Genomic DNA, 26,900 nt, shown 5'->3' with positions numbered 1-26,900 from the left:
TCAGGCCCTGTCCCGCGCATTGCGCATTACCTGGAAATTGCATTGTGCCTATCGTCCCCAGAGTTCAGGGCAGGTTGAGCGGGCAAACAGAACCTTGAAAAATAGCCTAGCAAAGATTTGTCAGGAAACCCAACTGAAATGGCCACAGGCACTGCCACTAGCCCTCTTCCGCCTCCGATGCACCCCAACTAAAGGAACAGCCCTCTCTCCCTTTGAAATTGTGTATGGGAAGCCCCCAGCCATTTTGCAGGGAATTAAGGGAGACATAGGGATTTTAGGGTCTGCCCAGGTGCAGGAGCAGGTAGCCCTCTTGGGCAAGATAATTTCTGAACTTCAGTCTTATGTGAGAGAAATAAACCCTGTCCCCTTCCAGGCTCAGGTACATTCCTTCCTGCCAGGGGATAGAGTTTGGGTGAAAGACTGGAGGCTCCAGCCTTTGGGGCCCCGATGGAAAGGACCTTTTACTGTTTTGCTTTCTACCCCTACAGCTGTGAAGGTCGCAGGGATAACTCCATGGGTCCATTGGTCTCGAATTAAGTCTGCTGACCAGACTGAGCCCAGCACGGATCAGACGGAGCCTAGACAGTGGAGAGCAGAAAGTGATCCAGCGGAGCCATTGAAGTTGCGCTTGACCCGAACCAAAGAATCTACTAGCTGAAAAGAAGGGTCAACTGCATACTGCAGGAGCTGCTGAACTTCGGCTTCACACTGAGACTCTTTCTGTCCAGATTCTGGCTTTCTTGGAATTTGAAAGCTTGATCCTTGTCAGTTGAGGGTCTATCCCAACTGGTATAAGAACTCAAAGACTGAGAACATTATATGAGAGTAATCTGTGATTAGCACAGACTGTTGAAATATTATTGCTTAATTAGTTTGCTGTATTTGTTTTAGATTAGGAAGAAAGAAAATGTTAGTAGTTTGGATGCTTTTGTTGTTTTCTACTCCTTGCCTCCTTGTTCCTAAAACCCCAACTCGCTCCAACCTTTGGTTACACTCTGTCCAGGAACTAATTAGCCAGGCAAAGATTACTTCCCCTTGTATTGTGTGTTCCCGATTTTCTCCTTATACTACAGATGTCCCAGCTGTTCCTGTCCCTGTGCAGCTCCCAGCTCTTATACCTCCCTACTTTTCGAGTTCAGGCCCTTGGAGCCAGGATTATACTTGGTGGTCCTTTTATAATGCTACTTCCCCTTCTGATTCTTCTCTAAGGCCAGTTTTTACGTCTCCCTATCCAGCTTCTGGAGTGTTTTGTTTAACAAGAGACATCTCAACTGTTCTTCCCATTCCCTGTAATTATACTAATGTTCTCCCAGAGAAGGAGGAACCTGTGTGGGTAGTTTCTCCAGGTACTCCTATGTGTCCTACTACCATACCTGTAGATTATGACCAAGGTGATTATCTGGCTCCTAACTATACTACTGAGAAGACTATAGTGTCCCATCCTATTTTCTACTTTCATAAGTCCCCGGGGTATGAAGGGGTTGCATCATATGAGCGGTCTGTCACAATTGGGGATTGGCACCTATGGTGTACAAAGTCTCCATTTCTTCTTCGTTCCCCCTGGGATAGGGGCTCGCATTATGGGCATCCTAATCTCCATCCTGTGCCTACATTTATTGGGAACTTTCGTCGCCCTCTCCTTGGTCATTACTGGCTCTGTGATAATGTCCTCCACATGATTCTTCCCCCCACCTATGATTTTTGTGTATTGGTAACTTTGAATTATTTTCCTAAAGTTATTCCTCTTCTCAAACCACCATCCCCGCACCGCTCTAAGCGAGAGGCCTTGTCCTTACCCTCCTCCGTTGCCACAGAGGATGAGGCGATTGAATTAGCCCTCCAGTATATTAACTCTACTTATCCTCTGACTAAAAAGAGACTTGTAGCCCTTTCTGCTACGGCCTGGATTCCAATTGGGGGCCCGGTAGCGGGTATTACTGAACTAGGTATGGCCACCCGGAGACTTCAGTCTCTACTCCATGTTTTAGTTCATGAGCTGAACGTGGTAGTCAATGCATTGCAGGATCAAATTAATGAATTAAGTATAGTTTCTCGGTATAACCGTATGGGTCTTGACTATCTCTTTGCAGCCCAAGGTGGTCTCTGCACAGTGCTAAATTCTTCAGAGTGCTGTACTATTGTCATAAATAGGACGCATGTAGTTAGGCATGCCATGGATAAAGTCCTACAGTTGGCCAGCCTTAATGTGGAAGATTACCGAGGAGGATTAGACCTTACCTCCTGGTGGTGGTCATTGACCTCCTGGATACGTCCCTTGTTCATTTCCCTAATAGTCTTAGTTCTAGCAGGGTTGTTGTTTTGTTTCCTGGCCTCATGTGCTTCGGCAGTATGCCGTCGAACCTTAACAAGTAGGGTAATGGTGGTTCATAAGTCTATTCCCAGTTAGGATCACTATAATCTCCAGAGTTTGAGTTGTGAGACTTATCTCTGCATAAGCTGATTTTAGTCTCAAAGGGGGGAATGAGGCAGCCATGGGCATAATATATATAAGAAATCATATTAAGGGTTAATTCTGTTTAAAGGTGCTCAAATACTATTTTAAATTCTCAGTCCTGCAAATGAAGGAATGCCAGATGGTTCAGGTTATTTTCAATGTCTAGCTTGGCCGAGCAAAAGGTTAGAAAGGTCAGTGAGAAATGAAACTCTGTCCCTTGTGAATAATGAAGGCTAGCTCAACATTTGTATACTATTAGGCATATTGAATAGTTTTGCAAGCAGGCATGAGCCAGACATATGACATATTGTAGTTTAAAGATTAGGCAGAAATACTGTTTAGAGAGAGGCAATAGATTAGAATTTAGAAGTTCTTGATATTTAGAATATGTTTTATAAGGATGCTTATTTTAGAATATGTTTTATTCTGTAATTTCTATGTAGAATATTTGTTCAATTCTTTGTCTGACTTTCTAAGCAAAGACTGCAGTGAAGAGGCAAACATGTGTTTTGAATTATCTGCAGTTCTGGCTGGTTTGATGTATGGAGCTGATAGGTGAAAAGAGGTCAGGACTAGTCAGCTCTCTTCTCCTTGATTAATTATAGGTAAAATGTAGAAATGGTCTTGAAAGTAATAACTGATATGTATGCCATTAAGTAAGACTGGCCCTTGACCCCTTTAATGAATACCAGAGTTTAGTTAGCAGTTAGTACTAGGAATATGAGAATAATAAATGTAAGAATATCCATTATCCTCTAAGTGAATCCAGGTTAAGCTATAGATGAGAAATCAATCATAATAACATGCAGGAGTTCTGGAGCCCAAATGTCTGGTTTGAGAGGCCCCAGGTCACAGGTCAGTTTAGGATGTCTGGAACCTATGTAACTGATATTTGTATAGAGCTGATTGGTTGAGGCAAGGTAATCAATCTATTCCTTAACCAATTGGAGAGTAAGGGGGCTAGGCTAGGCTAGATAGAACTGTATTTAAGTGGGAGAAGAAGCAGTTTACGTCAGAAGGAGCTCAGAAGAAAGAGAAGGACAGAAGGAGCTCAGAAGAAAGAGAAGGACAGAAGGAACAGACAGAAGAAGGAGAAGACAGCATAAGAAGAGAAGCAGCTGAGACAGAAGCCACAAAGACACAGAGAGCTGAGAAAGAGAAGAAGAGACTTAATGCTGATGTTCTACTTTGTTTGCTGGCAAATAAAGAAGATTTCTCTCTCATTCTGGTGTGCTGTCTGACTCCTGAAGTATCATAAATTCATGCCTCCATTCCTGCAACAATACCACTAGCTCTGTTCATAGATGCTGCAGCTGCTCAGCTCTAGAAGCTAGGGAGGCTCAATTGCTCCTTTGCACCACCTGCACATGCTGTTGTGCTCAGTGTAGCTTCTGTGTCTGCTCCATCTCCCCCCTCCCCCCCCCCACACACACACACTAAAAAAAAAAAAAAGCCATGACCTGAGGATTCACAAGCTCCCCTGAAGGCATCATTGACCCCCCCCCCCCCCCCCACACTCCCTATTTTTATTTATTGCATTTGTATCCCACCTTTTTGCAGGCTCAATGTGGCTTACAATACATCATGGGTACTGGAAATAGAAGTGAATATACATTAGGTTTATCCAAACAACTGCAACAATGTAAAAGTTTTCTTTTTTACCCCCACCTCTCCCTCTTCTCATCCTCTCTTTGCTTGTTGCCTCCTTCTCTCTCCACAATGAGATTCAAAAAAAAATCATTTTTCTCACTCATAGAGGCATATTTTCAAAGCACTTAGATGTACAAAGTTACAAAGAAATTAATGGAACTTTGTAAGTCTAAGTGTTTTTGAAAATGAACCCCTTAGTCTCCTCTGTACCCCCTCCCCATTCCTGCTGTCCTTCCATCCCTCCTCATCACCCTCATTCACTCCCTATCATTCCAATGATGACCACCAACAGTATTAAAAAAATAAAAAAACAGCCATTTATCTCCCTTTTGTACCTCCAGCCTCAGCCTTCGTATTCTCACCATCCCTTCTTTCATCTTACCCCCACCCATTCTCTATATGATTCAAGGACAAGGAACCCAAAAGAAAAAAAAAAAGCTACATTTTCTTATTAGAAATGGCCCATAGGCAGGGCCAAATCAGTGGCCACTTGAGTCAGCCACTCAGCCTGAAGTGTTTAGGAAGGCATAGCTTTGGGACTCCCCTCTCTCCCCACTCCTAGCTGCTATTCTGCTTGTGAGGATGGGTGCTCACTACACAAAGCTGCAATCAGCATGAGGAGCTAAGGAGGTGGTGCCATAGTAACATAGTAAATGACGGCAGATAAAGACCTGTACGGTCCATCCAGTCTGCCCAACAAGATAAACTCATTTTACATGGTATATGATTCTTTATACCCAAGTTTGATTTGTCCTTGCCATTCTCAGGGCACAGACCTGCAAGTCATCTTGAGAATGATTTGAAAAGGTGGTCACAAAGGAATAAAATGATAACATTTAGAAAGCAATTTTTAAAACAAGCAGCTAATGCACGTTTCACCGCATAGTAGACATTGTGGGCCCACCCTGTCTCCTACTGCAACAGAAAAGCAGCCACAGCTGCAAAAAGCACGTGTTAACTGGCTAATGTGGAAATGGGTGGGAACCTGTGACATCTGTGGGCGGAGGAAGGTTGACTGACAGCTAGCACACAGATCAGTACTGCATGCTATCATGACTACCGATAGCGCAGATATTTTCTTAAGGTAAACTTAAGTGCCACAGCACTACTGACAATTCGGTAGCATGTGCTAGCTGCCAGTGAAGGTGCGATGGTACTCCCTCTCCACATTTTTTCACCCCAGACATCATTTTTCCTTTAGATCCCCCATCTCTCTCCTTCCACCCCTCAAGTCACAAGCCCCTCCCCCAATATCACACTTCTAATCCCCCCCCCCCCCCCCAACAGTCAATCTCCTTCCAATCCTTGTCACACAGGACTGCACCGGGATCCAAAACGGCCCCCATGACTACTAGAAGTCAGTATGCAATACTCCAGTAGTATAGCGAGATGACTGCAAGGGGTCATGGTGGCCATTCTGGATCCTTAGCACAATCCCAGGCAGATAAAGAGAGGTTCCACTACCTCTGACCACCATGGAGACCCGAAGGTAGGTCTGGTGGGGGGTGGGGGGATCAGGAGAAAAAGTGATGTCGGGGAGGACACACCACCACAGCTACGAGACTTATTTTCTACACTTGCACCATGTTACATGCGGTGGGAGATAGTACAGGTGCATCTGCCACTGCATGTAACAGTGCCATGCCATGTCTGCCCTGTGCGGTAAAGGCAGGGTAGATGCTGGACAGACCCTGTGCACTTACCACAAAGGCTTTGCACTTACTGTACATTATTTTTTACTGTTAACATGTAGTAAATGCAAAAAAACTTACCACACTTTAGAAAAAGGGTTCCAAAATTAGGCATGCGAAGTTTCATTCAGCAAGAATACCATGACAAAATTGCAACTGACTAAAATTCTTGGATGCTATTCAGCTCTTCTACTTTCCAGAGCATAAAGATCCCAGGCAGCCTCCCAAGGACATGAACACTAGGATAAGAAACAGCAAGCGCTTGGCACATTTTCAGTTAGGCCAGCAGATGAGACGTGTCTAACATAACTGATGCTCACAGGGTGCATCATAAAAGCCATCAGCCAGGGCACACATTCTCTTGCTACAATAACCACTTTTACTTATCCAAAAGGTGCAGGCAAACAAAATTCCTGAAACTCTTCGAAAGGTAAGCCATCTTCCTGAGTGGATAGCATTTACAGAACAACAAAAGGTGGGGTGAACGGAACTGGATTATTTTCAATTTTTTAGCTAGGATGACAAGGACAGAAAAAAAAAAAAAAAAAAAAAAAGACACAAATATTTTTAGAAATTTTATTGATAAAATAGCTTATCTGCCAGATAATATAATTCCTAGTTACAGCATGAGCCACTCATCACAATTCAAACAACAGAAAATAAGGATCAGATGTACCAGTCCCTTAGTACAAGTAGATCAAAATACCAAAAGGGACACAGGGTATTTTTTTTTTTTTTTTGGTACAAACATGACATGACAAACAGAAACACACAATTCTCTCTTCGACATTAATAAAATATTGCTCAGAAATAAGTCGCTCTTTCATTTCAGTCAAAATCATCATCCAACAGCAGCATATACCCTGGAAGAGAAAGAGAATAAGAAATATGTACTTTATTCAGGGAACTTTTCTCAACGTTAAGGATTTTAATTTAGTTTCTTCCAAGGAGGTCAGTACTACCATCCATACTGGAGTCTAACTGAACAAACTTTCATAGAAAACACTAGGCTCAGACCTAGAATAGGCAGTCCCAAGCCTGTCGTATTGATCCCTCAGATAGCTGTGTTTTTAGGGTATCCATACAAATATGAGATACATTTGTATAGTGTGGATCTCCAATGTATGGAAAAATCATCTTAAAGTCACTGTGAATATCTTGAAAATCCTACTGGATGTGAGGTCAGCAGCGTGAGCGAGAGAAGCAGTGACCTAGGAACTAATAAGAGGACTAGCCAATTGGGGATGGCCTTAAACAAACCCTCATGATCATCATTTACCGATATATGCGTGCCCTAACAAGACTTGCTGAGGAAAAGCATGAGGAGAATGTCAGAGAAGGCTGGGACTTTTTAATTTTTTTTTAGAGATCAAAATAAAAAAATTCAAGATCTTACATCCCTCCTTGTGAGACAGAGACTGCTTTTTTCCTCTCTTCTTCCAATTTCACAAGTTGCATGTTGGTCAAGAGAGACACTCTTCCAAAAAACTGACCCTACCAACACCACTCATAAGAAAAAGTGCCTCTTAGTAACAGCAGTATTCCTCTCACCTTAGCCACAATTTTACCTTCTACTTATTAGTCTCAAGTGAGCCATCATTACAGTTTTCCTAAAGGTCACTATGCAGGGAATTGAGGCCTGGCCATATGCTCCCTTGGCTACATATTACACCATGTTGGATTCTTAGTGTTGCATTAAGATCCAGTAATAAAATGTGACCCACTGAGCAAAAGGTATCAAAAGTGAGGTTACAAATAGGAGACAAAGGCTATCTAGGTTGCAGAAATATATCTGAGCAACTCATTAATGAAATGTAAGTAAATATTTTTGATCAGTTTACATTTAGATTACTTGTTCAACCTTTAGTGTTATCACAACTAGACTATTGTAATTCTGCCTATATTGGTTGTTCAAAATCTCTGAAACGCACGTTGCAGTCGGTACAGAATGCAGCTGTTAATCATATTTAGGTTCAGAATAAATCAGCCTAACACCATTGTTTTTAGAATTGCACTGGCTTCCTATAGATGCTAGATTACATTTTAAGATCTGTACTTTAACTCAGAAGGCGTTGTATTATGCAGACTTATTTTCAGTGTTTAACTGGAAATGTAGCACACGGTCTCAGGAACCACTTACATACATTGAATTATTCAGGTACATGCGGGCTAGAAGACTTAGATATAATGTAATGTTAAGTAGAAATGTCAAATTTTTATCTGTAACTTCCTATGGATTACAGAGATATAGAAGTTTGCTAAATTTCAAATGCATTTTTCCAAAAATCATACTTTTTTAAACTGATAAACATTTTTCATTTTTAAAGACATACCCGGGGCTGAAATGTTGCAGGATTATGCAGTTGATATCCCACTATCTTGCAATATATATAAGTCACATACACCATTTTTGGTACCTTTTCACTCAGCAGGTCACAAATGTATTCAGCAAATTCACAAGAAGTAGTAAGATTTCAAAGGGGGGGCGGGGAGGTGTCAAAACTTGCTTGCACTCAAGTGGTAGCAGGGGAGGACAATTAATGGCAGTACCATAGTACCTTGTAGTGAACTTACCAAGCACGCAAAGCTCCTGCTTCCCTCTGCACCTATACTTTAAATCCCAAGGCTCTCATACACTCCTTGTGAGCCTCAATGAGCGCTTGGCAGTTCTCCTCTCCTTTCTCTATGATACTGGAAAGCGAAAAAAACAAAAAAAACCTGGTTTTACACATCTGATAAAACAAAATCCTAACTATGAAGGTCAACAAGTAAATATGCTTTGAAAGGTATTGGTGCTCACTAACAGTAATAATAATTAAAAAAAAAAACCCTGATATATTAGTGGGCAAATTGAAAAATACATATGCAAAACCAATTAGAATCAGCTGAAGCCAGGTATGCATGCATGCATGAAATATGTTTAACACCATATTAAAGGCTCAGGAAAATCTGACAATTTTAGATAACACTTTGTCACTTTCAGTTGCACGTACTAGGTTTGGGTGTGAGAGTCTTGAGCAATGTTTGTCTGTATATTTTCAACAGGTAAAGTGGATAGGTTTCCTATACAACCCAGGGTGTTGCCTGTGTGACATGCTGAGATGTCTTCTAATGCATTTATGCTGATGTTATGCTTTTTGCCTCATTTCCTACTTCACTGGGCCCACAATATATCAATATGGCTTCTTGCCTATGGCCAATAGTGCACTAGTTATGACAAAATGATCTGGCTGTGAATCTGACAAAGATGGAGGCATGTTTTGCGCGTAGGAAACCTTGCATCCATCCCTTGTCAATCCTGTGTCTAGATTTTGCAGTTCTCCTTAAATCTCAAATTTGTTATGCAAGGGGCTGCTATACCATGTAGACTCTCAATTAACAACGAAGCCATATGATAGGAAAATGGGACAAGTTGCTGTGGTGACCAAGACCTTTTCTGTCCAGCCAAGACTTCCATAAAATATTTCAAGTTATATTCTTTCTGGCATGGGACTATTGTAATATAGTTCACTGTTCTCCTGTACCCTGAAAGTGCTTCAATTAGTTTAAAATGCTGTGGTGCATGTCATGGAACACAAAATCCCATGGTTTCACCAACTATTTGGTTGCTAATTAAGCACAAAGATTTAAGTTCAAACTGCTAAACCTTGTATTAAAAAAAAAAAAAAACTTTGTTCTCATTAGGCCTTTGCACTTCTCTTAAGACTACACTTGAGGAACCCTGGGTGCAGCAACTATACACTGCCCCTACATTTTCACAGTATCTATACTGTGGAATATGTTCTCTATTGATTTCAGGTCTACACTGGATGTTAAGTTACTTTAGAAAGCAGATGAAGGAATGATTATTTTCCTCAAAATGTCTAGCAGCATTATCTAGAATTGCTATTGATAGACAGGAAATCAATTGTTTTTAGATAAATAAATATCAGGGGTTTTGTCAGACCCCCATGGATAACAGGCCAATTTTCAAAACAGCCAGCTAATAGATAAAGCAAATTTTCTGTGGCCACATAGGTAGCAACTGAAAAATTGCTTAAACTTACCAGATCTAAGACAACTAAGTAAATGGAGAGAACCACATGTCTACAGATTGCAAAATTGTGGGAAAATTAGGTTCTTACACCTTGGTAATTTTCTTTCCTTTAGTCACAGCAGATGAATCCATTAACTGATGGGTTGTATCCACCTACCAGCAGGTGGAGATAGAGAACACTGAAAGACCATAGTGCCTCTACGACGGCTAGCCCCAACTGCCTTCAGTATTTGAGATTTCCAAAGCAGAGTGAACCATAAAGGTATAATAACATAAACTTTCCTCACAGCGAACAATCGCCCCATAACAGGAGCATCAAAGGAGGGACGATCTCAACCTCCTGTAGTAGAACATCATGTAGAAACTCTGATAACTGTTTTCCAACTTCTCCCAATGAGATATATATTTGCATGAAAGATCTGAACAAAAAACAAAGTCAGACAGGGAGGGATCATGGATTCATCTGCTGTGACTAAAGGAAAGAAAATTACCAAGGTAAGAACCTAAATTTCCCCTTCCTTGTCATCAGCAGCAGATGAATCTATTAACTGATGGGATGTACAAAAGCAATCCCTACTTAGGGTGGGAACAGGTCACACCATGAGCCAATACTTGAGCTCCAAAAACAGCATCCTGCTTCGCTGTAACATCCAGCCTGTAATGCCGGGCAAAAGAGAACTGAGAAGCCCAAGTAGCCGCACTACAGAGCTCTTGAAGAGAGTGCACCCGTTTCAGCCCACGAGGAGGAGATGGCTCTCGTGGAATGCACCTTAAACGCTTCAGGCGGAGACCGACCTGAAAGCAGATATGCAGCAAAAATGACTTCCTTCAGCCAACGGGCTATAGTGGCCTTAGACGCCGGGCCTCAACGCCGAGGACCTACCAACAAGACAAAAAGGTGATCAGAAGTCCTAAGTCATTTGACATCTGTAGATACTGCAACAGCAAATACTGAAGGCAGTTGGGACTAGCTGTCCTAGAGGCACTATGGTCTTTCACTGTTCTCTATCTCCACCTGCTGGTAGGCGGATACAACCCATCAGTTAATGGATTCATCTGCTGCTGATGACAAGGAATGAACATTTTTTTAAAGGTCATGTGACAGAACCATGTATTTTAAGCCTGTAAAACTGCCTTTATCAAATCTGAAATGCATTTTTCTAGTTTGGCCAGCAGATGGTGCATGTTTATGTTAAAGCTGTTATACACAAGTAAATGCCCTCTTTTAGTTTCACTCAGTGAAGAAGTGATCTATAGTACTGTGAGCAGTATACCTCTAAACTTGTTGACTGGCTTTGATTGGCCTGGAGTTTGAAATTACCCAGCAGTTGTTGCTGGCTGTTGCTTCAGCCTTAGCCCGGGAGAAAAGAGACGGATCTTTGCTGAGGCTCAGTGAATTTTAAGTCCTGATCTTCCCAGGTACTGCTGAGACAGTATACAAATGTTTAGATAGCTTTATAATTGTTCATATTTCATTACCTGTTAATGGTTGCTGATTGCACTATTTTGTTCCACTGTTCGATTTTTAAAAGGCAATAAACAATATTTAGTTTATTGCCTATCTGGACTGATAAATAATCCTGGTGGTTTGTATGTCAGGTCTGCGAGTGCTTTCTGGGAACTGTGGGACTACTGGGAGTGTGGCCTCAGTAACCTAGAAATCACTGGGGATAACTTGAGAGCAGGAGACTCGCCTAGAGGTAGTTGTGATCCAGTCATGGAAGAAGGGTGCTAGTGTAGAGTACAAGCGGCAGGTGCAGGCAGACCTTAGCTGTGCTGGGGGACAGACCCTCTAAGTGGCCGTGGGCTAACCCTAGGCAGGTGGCTAGGTGTTTCCTGACAGGTCAAAAGCTTTTTGGGGGAAGGGGAACACTTAACTACTAGCCTTCCCTACCCACCCATGCGAGTTTGAGTATCCCTCCTTGGGGTCCCACCTCAGTCTCACCAGCAGTAGCGAGACTGGGGCGGGGGGAGAAAGACCCCAGCAGCAAAAAGAATAAAGAGTTTATCTGATTTCCTTATTCCCTCTGTACTGTTCAGTTACTTCAACATGTGTCCCACATCCAATTTGTAAAAAGGCAACTGCTTTACCCTCATTAAGATCCTGAGAAACAGCCAATAACGAGGTTGGAGCAGGCTTTTACACCAGGTCAGAATTTAGAGGGGAGTTTGTGGGTTTCTAGAACAAAGGAAGCCTCTAGGCAACAAGGGGATAATCCATTTGTGGTTCACTTATTAAATGTATGGGAAGCGATGAAAGGAAAGCTTCGGGGAGGTAGAAAAATCTCAACTCTTGCTAAGATCACGCAGGAGCCAGAATTCCCAGCTGGGGGGGAGGGGGGAGTGTTTAGGGAATAGGATCGGAAAGGCCTGCAAAAATTTCGGGACTTCTTGGACGAAGGGAAAATGAGGGAGTTTGGGGAACTTCAGAGGTCATTTGGACTACCAGATATGGACCTATTTGCATATATTCAGATTAAAACATTCATAAGAGGGTAAGGATGGCTTAAGAATGACCCTCTAGAAGGGGAGGTATTGGAAACCTTATGGGAAACACTTGGTACAGGGAGGGGAGGCATTTCCAGACTATATCTACATACTAGTAAAAAAGGCCCGTTTCTGTATGAAATGAAACGGGCGCTAGCAAGGTCCCCCCCCTCCCTCGGTCTCTCCCTGTGTCCCCTCCGAGTTGCATGCGGTCCTCCCTCCCCTCTGTTTGTAGACAGGAGTGGACGTAAGGCTATGTAGTGCAGTGAAAGCAAGGAAGGCAATTTGGTTAATCTCTGTTTCCCCTGCCCCGTGCAGCCGTCATCGTCATACACTCAAAAGAAAGCAAAGCTGTGAGGTGCTGCATCCATGTTGTCGTTGAGGTGTTGGCGTGACGGCGAGCGGCTGCGGCAATGACCATGGGGGAGGAGGGTGGGTGAGGGAGGGCAAGCAAGGAAGGCAATTTGGTTAATCTCTGTTTCCTGTGGCCCGTGCAGCCGTCATTGCCATACACTGCAAAGAAAGCAAACCTGTGAGGTGTGGAGGAGGGTGTTTGAGGGGGATTGTGGGTGGGGGGAGGGGGTGCAGTGGCGACTCGGGAGGGGGGAGGGAGAGAGCAGCGGGTCCAGTAGCGACGGGGAGGGTGCGGGGAGAGAGGGTGTTTGTCATGCACGTCATTGTGATTCTCTGTTTGCCCATGAGTGTAAGTCCCTCCCTCGCACCCTTCGACGTTGAGTCTGTCTGGCTGTCTCCTTCCCGAAGCGGTTTTGTCCCGTTTTTGTGCGCTTGTTTTGGGCGCCATTTTGGTTTCGTCGGCGCACTGGCAGCCGATTGTCAGGCAGGGGGAGGAGTAGGGAAACACACTCCGCATGTTTCCCTACTCCTCCCTTTCCATTGCGTTCCTTTCGTTCAGCGATCAGTTCACTGTAATTGTTCCGCCCTCGACGTCATCACGTTTGACGCGAGGGCATGGCACAGAGACGTGGTCAGTGGGGTGGCTTCACCACCACGAACTAATGAACCCTTCAGGGAAGTGGGTGGAGCTTCAGGCTTCATTAGAACGTTGGGGTTGCAAATTATGTCTGGATGGGGCGTGGCTGAGGGCGGGTGTGAGAGTGAGTGGTGCTGACAGGCTACAACAGTACAGGGCTTCAGTGTTTCCCTGCCACACAGTGAGCTTCAGAATTGGAGGTGAGAATTATTTATATAGATTAGAGGGAAATCACAACTAAACTAGCATACATGAGGGCTTGGGAGCAGGATTTACAATGTGATGAGTATGACAGAATGGGAGAGGATTTGTTTTGAAGTGAAAAAGGCGTCAGTGTGTGTGCTAATTAAAGAGAACGCCTATAAGGTGCTCAGCAGGTGGTATTATACGCCTGATAAGGTAAAAAAATGTTCCCTTCAGCTTCTGATCAGTGTTGGAGATGTGGATCAGAGCAAGGAAGCTACTTTCATATTTGGTGGTCATGTAGGTCAATTGTGCCCTTTTGGGAAGAACTAACTAGCAAATTATCAGTAGTATTGGAAGTTTTGTTTCCCAAGGACCCGAAATGGTGCCTATTGGGGTGGGGTAACAAAAGAGGCCAGAAATGGCATCGTAGACTTAAAAGAAAAGCCTTGAAAAGGAAAGCATTGGGAGGGGGGAGGTAGGGAAGGGGAGGGGGTAACGAGGGAAGGGGAAGGTCTATGTTGTTAATGAATGTATACAAACTTTACACTTGTAACCTTAAGTGCTGTTTTTCAGAAAAGATGTGTTCAGGTTGATTTGAGTGAAAGTTTTGTAATGTTATTAGAAACTTGAATAAAAAAATATTTAAATTAAAAAAAAAAAAAAAAAAAGATTCTGAGAAACAGGTAAAAAGATAGTCTGATTCTGATGGAAACATGGGAAGATTGGAACCAGTCTAAGCACAACTTTGTATTTGCTACAGAACAAAAAAAGTTCTCTACAGGACAAGTCCTGTAATTCTGAAAATTGTCTAGCTGAACAAATAGCTACAAGAAAGCCTGTCTTAATGGTGATATCTTTAAAGGTTGCAGAATCAAGAGGTTCAAAAGGAGGCGGAACTAAAAAAGACCAACTAAAGAAAAGGTGCTGAGAAAGGAAATGCTAAGTGGAAAACTTCACTGGTGAGTATTTTACCTACCGGGATTAGGTAGACTTGGGATTGAATAGGTTATTCCAGTGTCTTTACTTTCAATTACTATGATTATTTAGCAAAGACAGGAAACAGTTTAACCTTTAAAGTCACTGTTAGAATTTCACATAAAAACAGTTTTAGAGTATAGTTTGCCATTTCAAGTTGCAGTTAAAGCAGTTTCATAGCATCAGTATATAGCACAGCTAGCAGTTTAGAGTTTAGTTCCCCCCAACCCACCCCTGGCCTGCTTTGATTTATAGGCTTTTAAACCAGTTAGGAAGCTAGGTGGTTTGCTTAGGGCATCTTCATTAGCTCTTAGTAATGCAGGGTTTTGAGGGAAACCTACAGCTTTCTATTTATTTCTCTATTTTCTCCCCCTATATCTAGAGTCCCCTCTCTGTTTCCCTAGTCGGGCATCCAGGACTCCATTGTCTTCCTAATTCCCCCGGGGCCAAGGTGGTCTAGCATCTCATATCTGTATCCCCATTCTTTTATGGTCCAGCACTGCCCCCACCCATGTCCCTATCTCCCACCATGGAACCATCAGACCACTCTTTTAACATGATGCCCCCTTCTCCCACCCTACCATCTGCAAACACCAGCCTTCACCATCTCTCTCCTTTGTCTATCTTATAACCCCCCCCCCCCCCCTCAAGACCAGCATCTCCTCTCTGTTCCCTACCCCTCTCCATGTTCAGCATCCCCCTTAACCTTTCCCTCCCCTCTCCTCCTGATGTCACTCCTCTGACTTGGTCAATCATTTTTAGCCTAATGGTTAGTGCGGTGGCCTGACAAAGCAGGGGAACTGGGGTTCAATTCTCACTGCAGCTTCCCTTGTGACTCTGGGCAAATCACCTGTCAAAGGTACAAAATAAGTACCTGTACTTAATATGTAAACTGCTTTCACTGTAGCCATAGAAAGGTGGTATATCAAATCTCATGCCCTTTCCCTTCTCCGTCCCCATATCTCTTTTCCACCCCACCCCCCAGCTACAGAGTCTGATCTTCCCCATATGGTCCAGTACTTCCCTCTCTCCCTGCCAGAGCAACATCCGTTAGCCCTGAAAGCAGTAGAATCTCACCCTTCCAACATATACTTCTTTTGGGGGCGGGGTGTATCAGAGATTCTACGGCTCCCAGGGTTGGAAGAGGTTCTAAGCAGGCCTAGTTGTGCATGTTCCCATTTTAGACTGCCGTCTGCTGCAATTGCAAGCTATTTTGTCTGCTCAGTGTGCCTGATAAAAGGTAAAGAGCAAGAACAGCTGCAATAGCTAGGAAGGTGCTGGATCCAGAGGACAACAAATGGCAGGCAGCTCAGAAATCCAGGGGTGAAAATGCCCTCCCCCCCCCCCCCTTGGTCCCTCCCACGTTGGAGAAGGCATAGACTGGGGAGGGATGCTGAATTGCAAGTGGGGGTGGGGTGGGGGGGAGAACATAGCTTTTTGATTCCAGGGTTCACCATTACACAAGCAGACAGGGTCAAGTCAATTACCAAGAGTCCCGTGCTTTCTTTGTCTCCGGACAGGCACAGCATGGTTTTAGGGGCTTCTTCTCCTGGGCTTCAGGACTCCCAATTTGGGACTCACAGCTTGCAGAAATTAAGTTTGACATCTTCAGGGTCAGATGAGATTACTAAGAACACAAAAATAGCTATTACATATGGTCCAAAACTAGCATCATTCCACTTTTCAGATGAATTCAGGAAATAACTTACAGAAATTTTGACTGAATAGTCCTTACTAGTGAGAGCAGGGCCACCAACAGGTACTGCCGCTCTTGGGGTAGGACCACCCCACCTACCATCTGGGCTGCTGACACACCCCTCCCCCCCCCCCCCCCCCCCCCCACACACACACACTCGGGCTGCTGCTCCACCCCCTTACCTTCTTGTGTCTGCTCCTGTGTGACGGGAACCGAATTATCACATTAAAGGAATCATCCAAGTCCTGGCACACAGTGTACAATATGTTTGCTACACCAACTGCAATGCTATCCATCCCATTCTCTGCTCATGTTCTATCTAGTTCCTGTCTCCCAACACAAAAAGCACTTAAAGCACAAGTTATCATATGCTAACCATTAAACCACCACAGTAACAATTGGCACACTTGTGCAGATGCAGTTAACATTTGCTAATTTGCATATTAAGTGCTTAACACACCTTAGTAAAAAGACCTCCAAAAAAATGGAGAGTGTGTTTTGGACTATTTTTAACTCCTTTATTGCGGGTGTATAGGAAAAGATTTAGATTTCTATTTTAAAAGTTCTCTTGCCCCTGATGCAGTGTTTAGAAAACATGTTTTTGGTCAGTTGATTTAAAATGAAATCGATTTATAAAAGACATTTTCTTGGATTAAAGTTTATTCACAAGGTCTGCTGGGTTTTTTGTTTGTTTGTTTTACTTTTGCTATAGTTTTCATGGACCTCCGCTTCCGTTTATGTCTTCAGCAACTGTGGTAACTGCCTAACGGCAATGCTAGTGCATTTACCCTCAGATTCTGCACAGGTGCCAGAACAAGTAACATGTGCACCTAAATTTCAAAGCATGCAACTCCACAGGGAGTGTGGCCATGGGAGGGGCATGGCTGGGTCAGGGGCATTCCCAGAATTTAAGCATGATGTTATAGAACACCTAGACTCACGCGCTTAACTGCCATCAGTTGGGCACCAGCTTTTGACAGGTGTAAGTGCTCACACCCAAAGTTAGGTGCAAAATGCATGTTAAGCTTGTATTCTATAAAGGAAGCTCTGTGCAGAGCACCCTTGACCTTGACTGTCATGCTCTGCCTCCTTATCTGTTCATGTGCAGAATCTACACCCTCCCTCTCAAGCTCCTTTTACTGCTCCAATGGCATAGCCAGACAGCAAATTTTGAGTGGGCCTCAGCTCAAAGCAGGTGGGCACAAAAGTTTCTCTCTGCCTCCTCTCTCCCCCCACAGGCACCTTCCAACTCAAAACATAAATACGTTAGCTAATGAGGATCCTCAAGGTCTGTCAGCTAAAGATTTCCCCCAAAGGCAGCCAAGAACCCCCTTTTACCAAGCTTGTCAGGCAGTAGCAATGTCCCTGAACCACCAATGCCGACACCCCACGTGTGATTAGTTGTCGGTGGCTCAAGAATGCTGCCGCCGACTGTAGAGCTTAGTAGAAGGGATTTCTGGCCAACTTTGGAGGAAGTCCTCAGCTGGCAGTGCTTAGGGATCCTTACCAGCTACAGCTGGTGTTAGACATGCTGCAGCCCAGGTCAGAAAATAAAGCCCCCCCCCCCCCCCCCCAAGCGATCCTCTCTCCTCCCTGCCTCTCCTCCAAGCGTCCCACCTGCCACTATCACACTGACAGACCCACAACCAAATACAGTACAAAAAATCACAAATTAGAAATAAAAATATGTAGACCAAATCTGAACTGGGAACTTAAGACTCAGCATGTACTGCAACACTGAAGAAATAAAAACAGAAAATGCATTTTCTTTTCTAGTGAATGCAATACAATGACATCTGCTATGTACGTTTCCCAAAACTAACATATTTCAGTTAATAAAGTCAAAATAAAATGCTTTTTTCTACCTTAGTCTGAACATTTTACTTTTCCATCATGTTGGTTCCATCTTCTTTTCCGCTTTCCTGTCTGTCCTCTGTTAAATTCTCCTTCAAGCGGCTGCTATCCACTTCTTTTCTCCTCTCTCCTGTCTTTTTCCATTTCCTCACTATATTTGTGTCTGACATATTGATCTTTCCTTTCTGGCTCTTTCCTGCCTCTCTGTCCACTCAAAATTCATCCTTCTTTTTACTTTTCAGCTACCTATCAAATTCCTATTTCTTTTTCGCACGAAATAGCTTTTCATCTCTCTCCTTCCCCAGCTTTCCACTTCCTTTCATCTTTAATCAACTAACCATTACCATATTTCTATTCTATGTAATCACTATCCTCCTCTCAGTCATTCTACTCTCCCACATGGTTCTACTATTCCCAGCCTCTTCCTCCCTCTACCCTTCTAGCTGAACATCTGCTCCCTCTTTCTCCCCACCCTCATAACCTGATATCTTCCTGTCCTTTCTCTTCCCTGACCCCAATGCAGCATCACTCCCTCCCTTCTACCGCCCAACAATTCTCCCTCTTTCTTTCCTCCCTCCCATTGTCCAGCCTTTCTCTAGCATATCCTTGGTCCGGAGAAGCAAGTTGGACTTGGCTAGGGAGGCTCCTGTGGTCCTGCAGCTTCCTCCATCCTTTAGCAATGGCAGCGATTCCTACATGCTGCCTGCACCTGACCCTGAAGCCTTCTCTGCTGCATTCCACCCAGGCCAAAATAGGAACTTATGTCAAAAGAGGGCAGGATGAAGCAGAAAGAAGGTTTCCAGATCAGCTGCAAGTAGTCTGTAGAATCGCTGCTGACTAAACTTTGAAGGTAGACACTCATTAAGGGAGGGAGCTGCAGGACAGAGACAGCCTTCATAGAAGAGCCCAGCTTGCTTCCCCCATGCCGATGCTGTCAAGTTTGCACTGTGGCTACACCAGTGGCGTAGCCAAGGGTGGGCCTGGATGGGCCCAGTCCCATCCACTTTGGGCTAAGGCCCACCCAGTAGCAGCACACCTATGATGTGGCTGGCAGGGATCCCTAAGCCTCATCAGCCAAAAACTCCCAACAACTGTCCCTCCTGCATACCTTGTAAATAGCAAATCTTCGCCTGCAGCGAGCAACGACTGATACATACTATTTGCACCGGCCCCACAGCCTCTCCTCTGACGTATTCCCACCTATGCGGAAACAGGAAGTTGCATCAGAGAGAAGGCTGTGGGGCCAACATGAGCAATGTGTATTAGTTGCTGCATACGAGGGAGGGAGGATGTTTGAGAGACCAAATGGCATGCAGGCGAGAGAGGGAGAGACCAAATCACTTGTGGGATAGGGCAAAAATTGGGTGTCTGGCTACGCCCCTGGGCTACACCCCTATACTCCAGCAGCAGAACCTGGTAGGTTCCAACTACAGCCAATAGGAAATGCGCAAGAAGTAATGGAATGGAAATGCAAATCCAGCTCCAAGTGGCACCTGAGCTCTCTCATGATTGGCCATGTCTGATTATATTCCAGCCCCAACCAGTTTCAGCCATCCACTAAAACTAGATGTTTGTGCACAAAAACACCTACAAATGTGTCTGAATTAAAGCAAAGAACAAGAGTGAGATAAGATTCCTCAACAGTGATGTGAAAGACTGATATCAAACTATAGGAAACGATTGGTTGCAATTATTGCTGCACACGCTGATGTAACCAGTTAAGTTTGCAGGGCAGTTGATTTTTCACATGGGTGATATGGATGTGGGATAACTTTGTTCCTTAAACAAAGTAACAATGCAAGATTCCCTTTGTCTAATATTACATTTTGTTTCAAATTCAAGCACCATTCAGTGTGACATATATGCAACAATAGGGGAAACCTGGAGGGGGGAGGGGGACTTTTTCACATCACTATACTTCCAGTAGAGAACAAGCCAGACTGCTACAGATTCCTACACAGAACCTGTATGTTAACAGAATCCTTCACTGTGGTTACACATACAAAACAGACTATCACCCAGTAAAGAGTAAGGCTGCAAATTAAAAATGAATATGCAGACAAAAAAATAAATACATTTAACCCAAAAACCTAGACTCAGGGAACTGGTGCACTGAAGAAAGAACATAATACAAAATGTTCATATTTAAATATGATATATTCATTCTCTAAAAACTGAAAGTAGTTTGGTACCTTTGTCTGATCATTATTTTTCCAGCTGGGTTGCTCCTGGTCCTGTCCCTCTTGTTAGTTCTCTCCTACATCATTTTCTAGAATCTCACTTCCATTTTCGGTTTCTTTACTCTCACTGTCATCATCCCTTCTTGTCCCCCCACATCTCTCTGGAAGGATCAATCGTTTTCTTCATGTCTCTTATCTGCATTTTGTCTTCCTATATTAATTATATTCCTCCTTCTCCTGCCTCAGTCTTTAGTCTCTCTCTCTCTCTTCACCTTTCAATTATTTACCAACCTTCCATTTTCTACTCTTACATCTTGTTCTCCCAGTCCCCCCCCCCCCACATCCTTCACCCATGTTCTAGTCCCACATTCCCATTCTCTGTATTTAACCCCACGTCTCATCTTCCTTCTGTGCCTCTTGTCCCTTCAACAGTCCCATCTCTTTCTCTATTACTCATTTTCTCTTCATTTCTAGTCCCTTTCTTAAGTCTTGCACCCTACCTGAAAATGTGTTAACCATGTCACTGTTTTTCTGTTTTTTTGAAAATTCCTTGCTTAGAGTTTATATATGATATTGATGATGTGTCATTCCTACCTCCCTGCGCATTTTAGGAATTTAAGTTTTCATTTGCAACACCACATCTTATTTGGTTTTGTTTGTTTTTAATTATGTTTTTAATTTTGCTTAATTTGTAATTACTTTTTGTGGAAACATTTCATGCATTTTTGTATTTATAAATTTATTTGATGTCTTTTTTTTTAATTATAATTCATGCTTTTATAGATGTCTTCTACGTTAATATATCTATAATATTCTTTTATGATCATTGTTGTTTACAGTTTACAGTCATATTTATGTTTTATATTTGGCTTTGTAGACTCCTGAAGAAGGCGCTATGTCGCCGAAACACGGCTGTGTCGAGTCGACCTGTTATAATAAACATACTTTTTTCAAATATATTTGGTTTTATTGATTGGATATTTATTGGTTTTATTGATTGGAAAGAGCCTATCTTCCCCCACTCTTCTCTTTTTTTCTTCTTGCACCCTACCTGGTCATTTCCTCTTTTACCTCCCCTATTTCCACTCACCTCCTTGAGAGGCCTGCCCCTTCCTTTGCCTTTCACCCTGTGTTCCTTTCAACTGCTTCCCAACCACCACCCCCTCCCCCCATCTGTCCAAAGCCTTCAAAGGCTTTCAAATCATGCCCTCCCTATCTTTCTGCAGTCTCACAGCAATCTCATATCCCTCACCCAATCTCTGCTTAATTTATTGGTCTTCACTACTCCCCACTTAATCTCCAAAACTCCACTCTCACCCTACCCAATCCCAAATCTTTACTTATAAACCCATCCAAACCCTAAATCCCCACTTACTCTGCCAATATCCAGTCAATCCTAGAGCCGATCTTTTGGACGCCCACCTAGTTCCAGAGTCTCTGCATACATCTAAGTCCCTGCTCTTCCACATCACCATGTCTTCAGTATCTGCCCCTTCTGCCTTTCCTTCTCCCCATCCCCAACACCCACCTACTTACTCCTCCAATATTTACTGATCTTGCTTTCCCCCCCTCATGCCAGCATCCATCCCTCTGCTCCTCCTTCTCCATCCTTCCCTGCATATAACCTTTTCTTCTTTCTCCTCCTTATCACCCCCCAGCACCAGGGCCATGGGCTGCTACTGTTTGTTTTTTTTAAATGAACAAAATAAAGGCCTGTAGCGCAACACTGAAATCCACAATACAGCACTGCAAATAAGAAAGGGGGCTCACACCACAATCAGACCCACCACAATCAACTTTTAAGGAGTACAAAAATGTTATAGGATAGAGTCCAGGAAATAGTCCACAGCGTTAAAAACATCTAAATGTATTTTAAAAAAAACAGGTGGGGGGGAATATATGTAAAGAGTCCGCATCTCAAGGATTGTGGAACAAAAAAGTGAACTTTTAAAAGGTTTACTAAGAGGATTCCACAGTATCCTTTGTTTACCTTTTGAAGCTCTGGAGCACTTACAAAAACATTAACCCTCTCCCCTTCACAGACCCCTCAAAAACTCCCCCCCCCCCCATTCCCTCGATCCCCTAACAGAGAGAATGCAAAACCAAGCAGGTTTAAAAATATAAAACTTGACAAGCTTGCTATTGTTTTGGACAAACCAATATGGCAGCAAGCTCTGCCCACTGGCTTCAGCCCAGATAATGAACCAGATAGAGGACGGCATGAGACTGCCATTAAACCTCCTTGGTCCCAACCCCAGTACACACAAGCATCAGCCTCCTTCCAGTTCAAGTCTCCCACCATTAGTGCTTTACCATTAGCCCATTTCCAGCTAGTTCCCCTGCCCCAGCATTAGCCCCCCCTTCAAGCCAGCTTTCCCCTCTCCCACAGCACCACTGTATGTCCCCTTCTAGCCAGCCCCTCAAATAATCCTCCTTTAAACAGCAGCGAGAATGTATTCCTTTGATACCAATCCCATCCTCATAGTGTTCAGAAGCATTGTAAATTACAGCGTACTAGTCAACCAAATGCACCCTCTCTCTCATCGACTGGTACAAACAAGCTGATGGAGGTCTGCCTATATTGGTTAAAGGGATACCCAGGGTATTTTTCAGGGTGTACTCAGGGGTACCAAGTACTGGCACCTTTTTTACTGCCTGTTTTCATGGAAGAAAATCCTGGAGAAAGACCACGATTGATTGGCTAAAGTACATATGAGAATGGAAAGGATATATCACTGTTCACAGAAGAGAGTGCTTATGAACAACTTGAAAATTTTGAAGGTGGACAAATCCATGGTACTGGACGGGATCCATCCCAGGATATTGAGGGAGCTCACAGAGGTTCCGGCGAGTCCTCTTAAAGATTTAATAAATTCTTGGAGACAGGGGAGGTTCTATAGGATTGGAGCAGTGCGGATGTGGTCCCTCTTCACAAACATGGTGATAGAGAAGCAGCTAGAAACTACAGCCTGGAAAGCCTCACTTCAGGTATTGGAAAAGTAATGGTAGCGATGCTGAAAGGATAGTGAATTTCCTGGAATCCAATAAGTTGAAAGATCCAAGACAACATGGTTTTACTAAAAGTAAATCATGCCAAACGAATATCATTGAATTGTTTGACTGGGTGACTACAGAATTGGATCGAGGATGTGCAACAGATGTAATCTACTTAGATTTCAGCAAAGCCTTTGACACGGTTCCTCATAGGAGGCTCTTGAATAAACTTGATAGGCTGAAGATAGGACCCAAAGTGGTGAAGTGGATTAGGAATTGGTTGATAGACAGACACCAGAGGGTGGTAGTTAATGAAATTCACTCGGAGGTAAAGGTGAGTAGTGCAGTGCCTCAAGGGTCGGCGCTGGGGCCGATTCTGTTCAATATATTTGTGAGAGACATTGCTGAAGGGTTAGAAGGTAAAGTTTGCCTTTTTGCGGATGATACCAAGATTTGTAACAGAGTGGACACCCCGGAGGGAGTAGAAAACATGAAAAAGGATCTGCAGAAACTAGAAGAATGGTCTAATGTTTGGCAATTAAAATTCAATGCAAAGAAATGCACTTATGGAGTAGAAATCCATAAGAGACGTATGTTTTAGGAGCTGAGAGTTGAGAGTCTGATATGCACAGACAGGGAGAAGGCTCTTGGGGGTGATAGTATCTGAGGATCTGAAAGCAACAAAACAGTGTGACAAGGCAGTGACTGTAGTAGCCAGAAGGATGCTAGGTTGTATAGAGAGAAGTGTAACCAGCAGAAGAAAGAAGGTGTTGATGCCCTTGTACAAGTCATTGGTGAGGCACCACCTGGAGTATTGTATTCAGTTTTGGAGGCAAAGAAAAGCTACAAAAATGGCATGGGATTTGCGTTACAAGACATACGAGGAGACACTGAACCGAACATGTACTGTATACCCTGGAGGAAAGGAGAAACAGGGGTGATATGATACAGTCGTTCAAATATTTGAAAGCTATTAATCCACAAACACACCTTTTCCAGAGACAGGAAGGCGGTAGAACTAGAGAAAATTAATTGAGGTTGAAGGGGGGTAGACTCAGGAAAAATGTCAGGAAGTATTTTTTCACAGAGTGGTAGATACTTAGAATGCCCTCCCACAGGAGGAGGTGGAGATGAAAAAGGTAACAGAATTCAAAGATGTATGGGATAAACACAAAAGAAGCCTGTTCAGAAGGAATGGATCCACAGAACCTTAGCGTATATTGCGTGCAACATAGGTAATTGGGAAGCAAAGCTAGTGCTGGGAAGACTTCTAAGGTCTGTGCTCTGAAAATGGGAAGGACAAATCAAGGTCAGGTATACATATAAAGTATCACATAATGAGTTTATCTTTTGGGCAGAATGGATGGACCGTACAGGTCTTTATCTGCCGTCATCTACTATGTTACTATGCTAAAATTAATCCATTGTCCCTGGGTATTAAAGAGCCCAGATTTTACACAGTAAATACTGCCTTTTCACAGATGTTGTGGCTGGTTGCAGGGGGGCTTGCTATTGTAGGACAGGGCCCTTAGTGATTACCCCACCCCTGGGGGATGGCCTGGTGTTTGGCAATCAGCACCTTTTTTTACTAGGAAAAAAAAATACACTGGGGAAATCTATTTACTCATAACATAACTGGTATGACTTTAATCCATGGATGAATTTAAGTCATCAACAATCTCAAAATTCAGTTTAGCTCTCCTTTCTTCCGCAGTCCTTCCTCTCTATTGTGGTGCCAACAAAATGCTTGAAAACAGTATGGGTCAACTACCATACAGACCCATGTACCTGCAGATTTTTCAGTAACTTTAGTGCTTTAAAAACAAAACAAAACATGGTCAGACAAGCATCATATTAAGGGGTCTTTTACTAAAGGTTAGTGCAAGTTATCTACCACAGGACCCATTCTACTCTTACAAACCCTGCTGCAGATAATTCGCACTAATCTTTAGTAAAAGATCCCTTAAGTTTTGCTGGTGCATTTTTCAATGTAAATTCTTTTAAGCATCAGGAACAAATTTCCACTGGTACCATTACTAGCAGCACCCCCCCCCCCCCCCCCACACACACACACACACACTGCTGCCAAGTTGCCCAGTTCCAGGAGGGAGGCTTTTTGGCCAGTCCTGGCTTTAAACTTAGCAATGTTAATATTTGTAGCCTGATTCTATCCACTGAAATCAGTGTTTCAGGTTCCATAATGCATCGAGATGGGCTTGTCAGAAAGCCTCTCTCCTGGAACTGGGTAATATGGGAGCTCTGATGACTTTTAAATAATTGTTGTCCCCAAAATCACAAGTTCATATGGTCACTCACTGCATTACTAATTTACAGTAAAATTCCTTGAACAAAATTATTGTTGTAAGTCCCCTTGGTGGGGAAAGACACAAGTAACTGAAACTTCAAAAGATCTGGACGCACCAGCTTAGAAGTGAATGATTTAACAAATAACTGGCACACAATTATCTATGCTACAAGACTGAAACTAACTCAGGAAAATCAATGTATTTCTTTCTTCATTGGGCTAATCCTAAATAGGAGACAAATCTTAATAAGGCAGAAACACATTGCTTTCCATTGATATAAAAACCTAGTACAAGACTATGCTACTTTGCCATGCTTTCACCCCCGTCTGTCCCTAGAGCTGCTGGACACCGATTTTTCATAAGCCTAAAATAAAACAGTCCAAGGCAGGGACCACAGAGAAACGGAAACGCTGTGTTGACAGCTGTACTGCCCTTAGGCATAGGAATAGCCATACTGGGTCAGACCAATGGTCCATCTAGCCCAGTATCCTGTTTCCAGCAGTGGCCAATCCATATAAACAAGTCAGCACTAATGCTGTGTCACAGTCACAGAGACTCTTTCCTGTCAGAATGGAAAGGAAGGCTGCTCACTGCCCAAACTCAGGTGGCGGCACTTACTCGCTGCTCCCTCAGCTGCCCAAGTAGAGAACACGAGAACGCAGCAAACATATGCCATGCTTCGTTAAGCACCGATAGTCCACGTTTCTCTCCTGAACCAAAGGTACCGTCACACGCATTCGACAGTACTCACACACACTCTCTCACATGCCGAGCACCCCTCCTCACACGCATTCGGAGATCGGCACCCCTCCGCATGATCTGCCATCTCTCTCTAGCTTCCACTCTCCTCGTCCGCGATACAGCATCTCTCCCTCAACCCCACCCCACATCAAACTCATACCTGAAGTCGCCCACTAACAATCCCTACAGCTTTCCTTCTCCGGTGCTCCGTCCCCTATGATACTGTATTACACACATTACACAACTTCTCTCTGTACATCTGATCCCGCCTTGCCGGAAGCAGAAGTTGCGTCAGAGGAGTGCGCAGCATGGCCGAAAAATAGTGGAAGTATTATGGATTGATTTAAATAAAATGAAGACACCACCTTAGGAAGAAATCGTAGGGGTGGTCGAAAGAGTATCTTATTATGCAATATTTGGGTATATGGATCATAGTGTACCAGCGCTTGAAACTCATCAATATGGCGTGCTGGTGTGATTTATAATCAAAAAGACCTTTTTCCGTGTGATATAGTTAGCGCAGCCGCACTTGCTTTCTGCCGGGGCTGACGAAACTTCTACCAAGGAAATTCAAGGGCACACTGTCACTGATACATCCACGTGCTAGCAGCAGTACCAGAGGAGGTCATCGATCTGATCTATAGCGCAGGCGTGTGGC

General features: G+C 43.5%; 1 protein-coding gene across 1 annotated transcript; it reads right to left on the bottom strand.

Annotated features, from left to right (window-relative positions):
• Positions 1-6,358: 6,358 nt before the first annotated feature.
• On the bottom strand, positions 6,359-26,523 carry LOC115470655 (cytochrome c oxidase copper chaperone). The gene is made up of 4 exons (XM_030203998.1): positions 26,403-26,523; positions 15,959-16,098; positions 8,371-8,487; positions 6,359-6,659 (listed from the first exon to the last, which is right to left on the bottom strand). The coding sequence occupies exons 2-3, from the start codon at positions 16,075-16,077 to the stop codon at positions 8,403-8,405; spliced, it is 204 nt and encodes a 67-aa protein (XP_030059858.1). The 5' UTR covers positions 16,078-16,098; positions 26,403-26,523; the 3' UTR covers positions 6,359-6,659; positions 8,371-8,402.
• Positions 26,524-26,900: the final 377 nt, after the last annotated feature.

The sequence above is a fragment of the Microcaecilia unicolor genome, chromosome 5, assembly GCF_901765095.1.
Source record: "Microcaecilia unicolor chromosome 5, aMicUni1.1, whole genome shotgun sequence".
In the NCBI taxonomy this organism is placed as follows: Eukaryota; Metazoa; Chordata; class Amphibia; order Gymnophiona; family Siphonopidae; genus Microcaecilia; species Microcaecilia unicolor.
Note: the sequence above shows the minus strand (reverse complement) of the source record. Positions and strands in the feature narration are given on the sequence as shown.

What these genes read in the sequence shown, in the direction of transcription:
- LOC115470655 (XM_030203998.1), bottom strand. Translation starts at nt 16,077, where the DNA reads ATGTCAAACTTAATTTCTGCAAGCTGTGAGTCCCAAATTGGGAGTCCT. An exon ending in AAGAAAGCACGGGACTCTTG is followed by an intron (nt 8,488 to 15,958) that starts GTAATTGACTTG and finishes TTCGCTTTCCAG; the next exon opens with TATCATAGAGAAAGGAGAGG.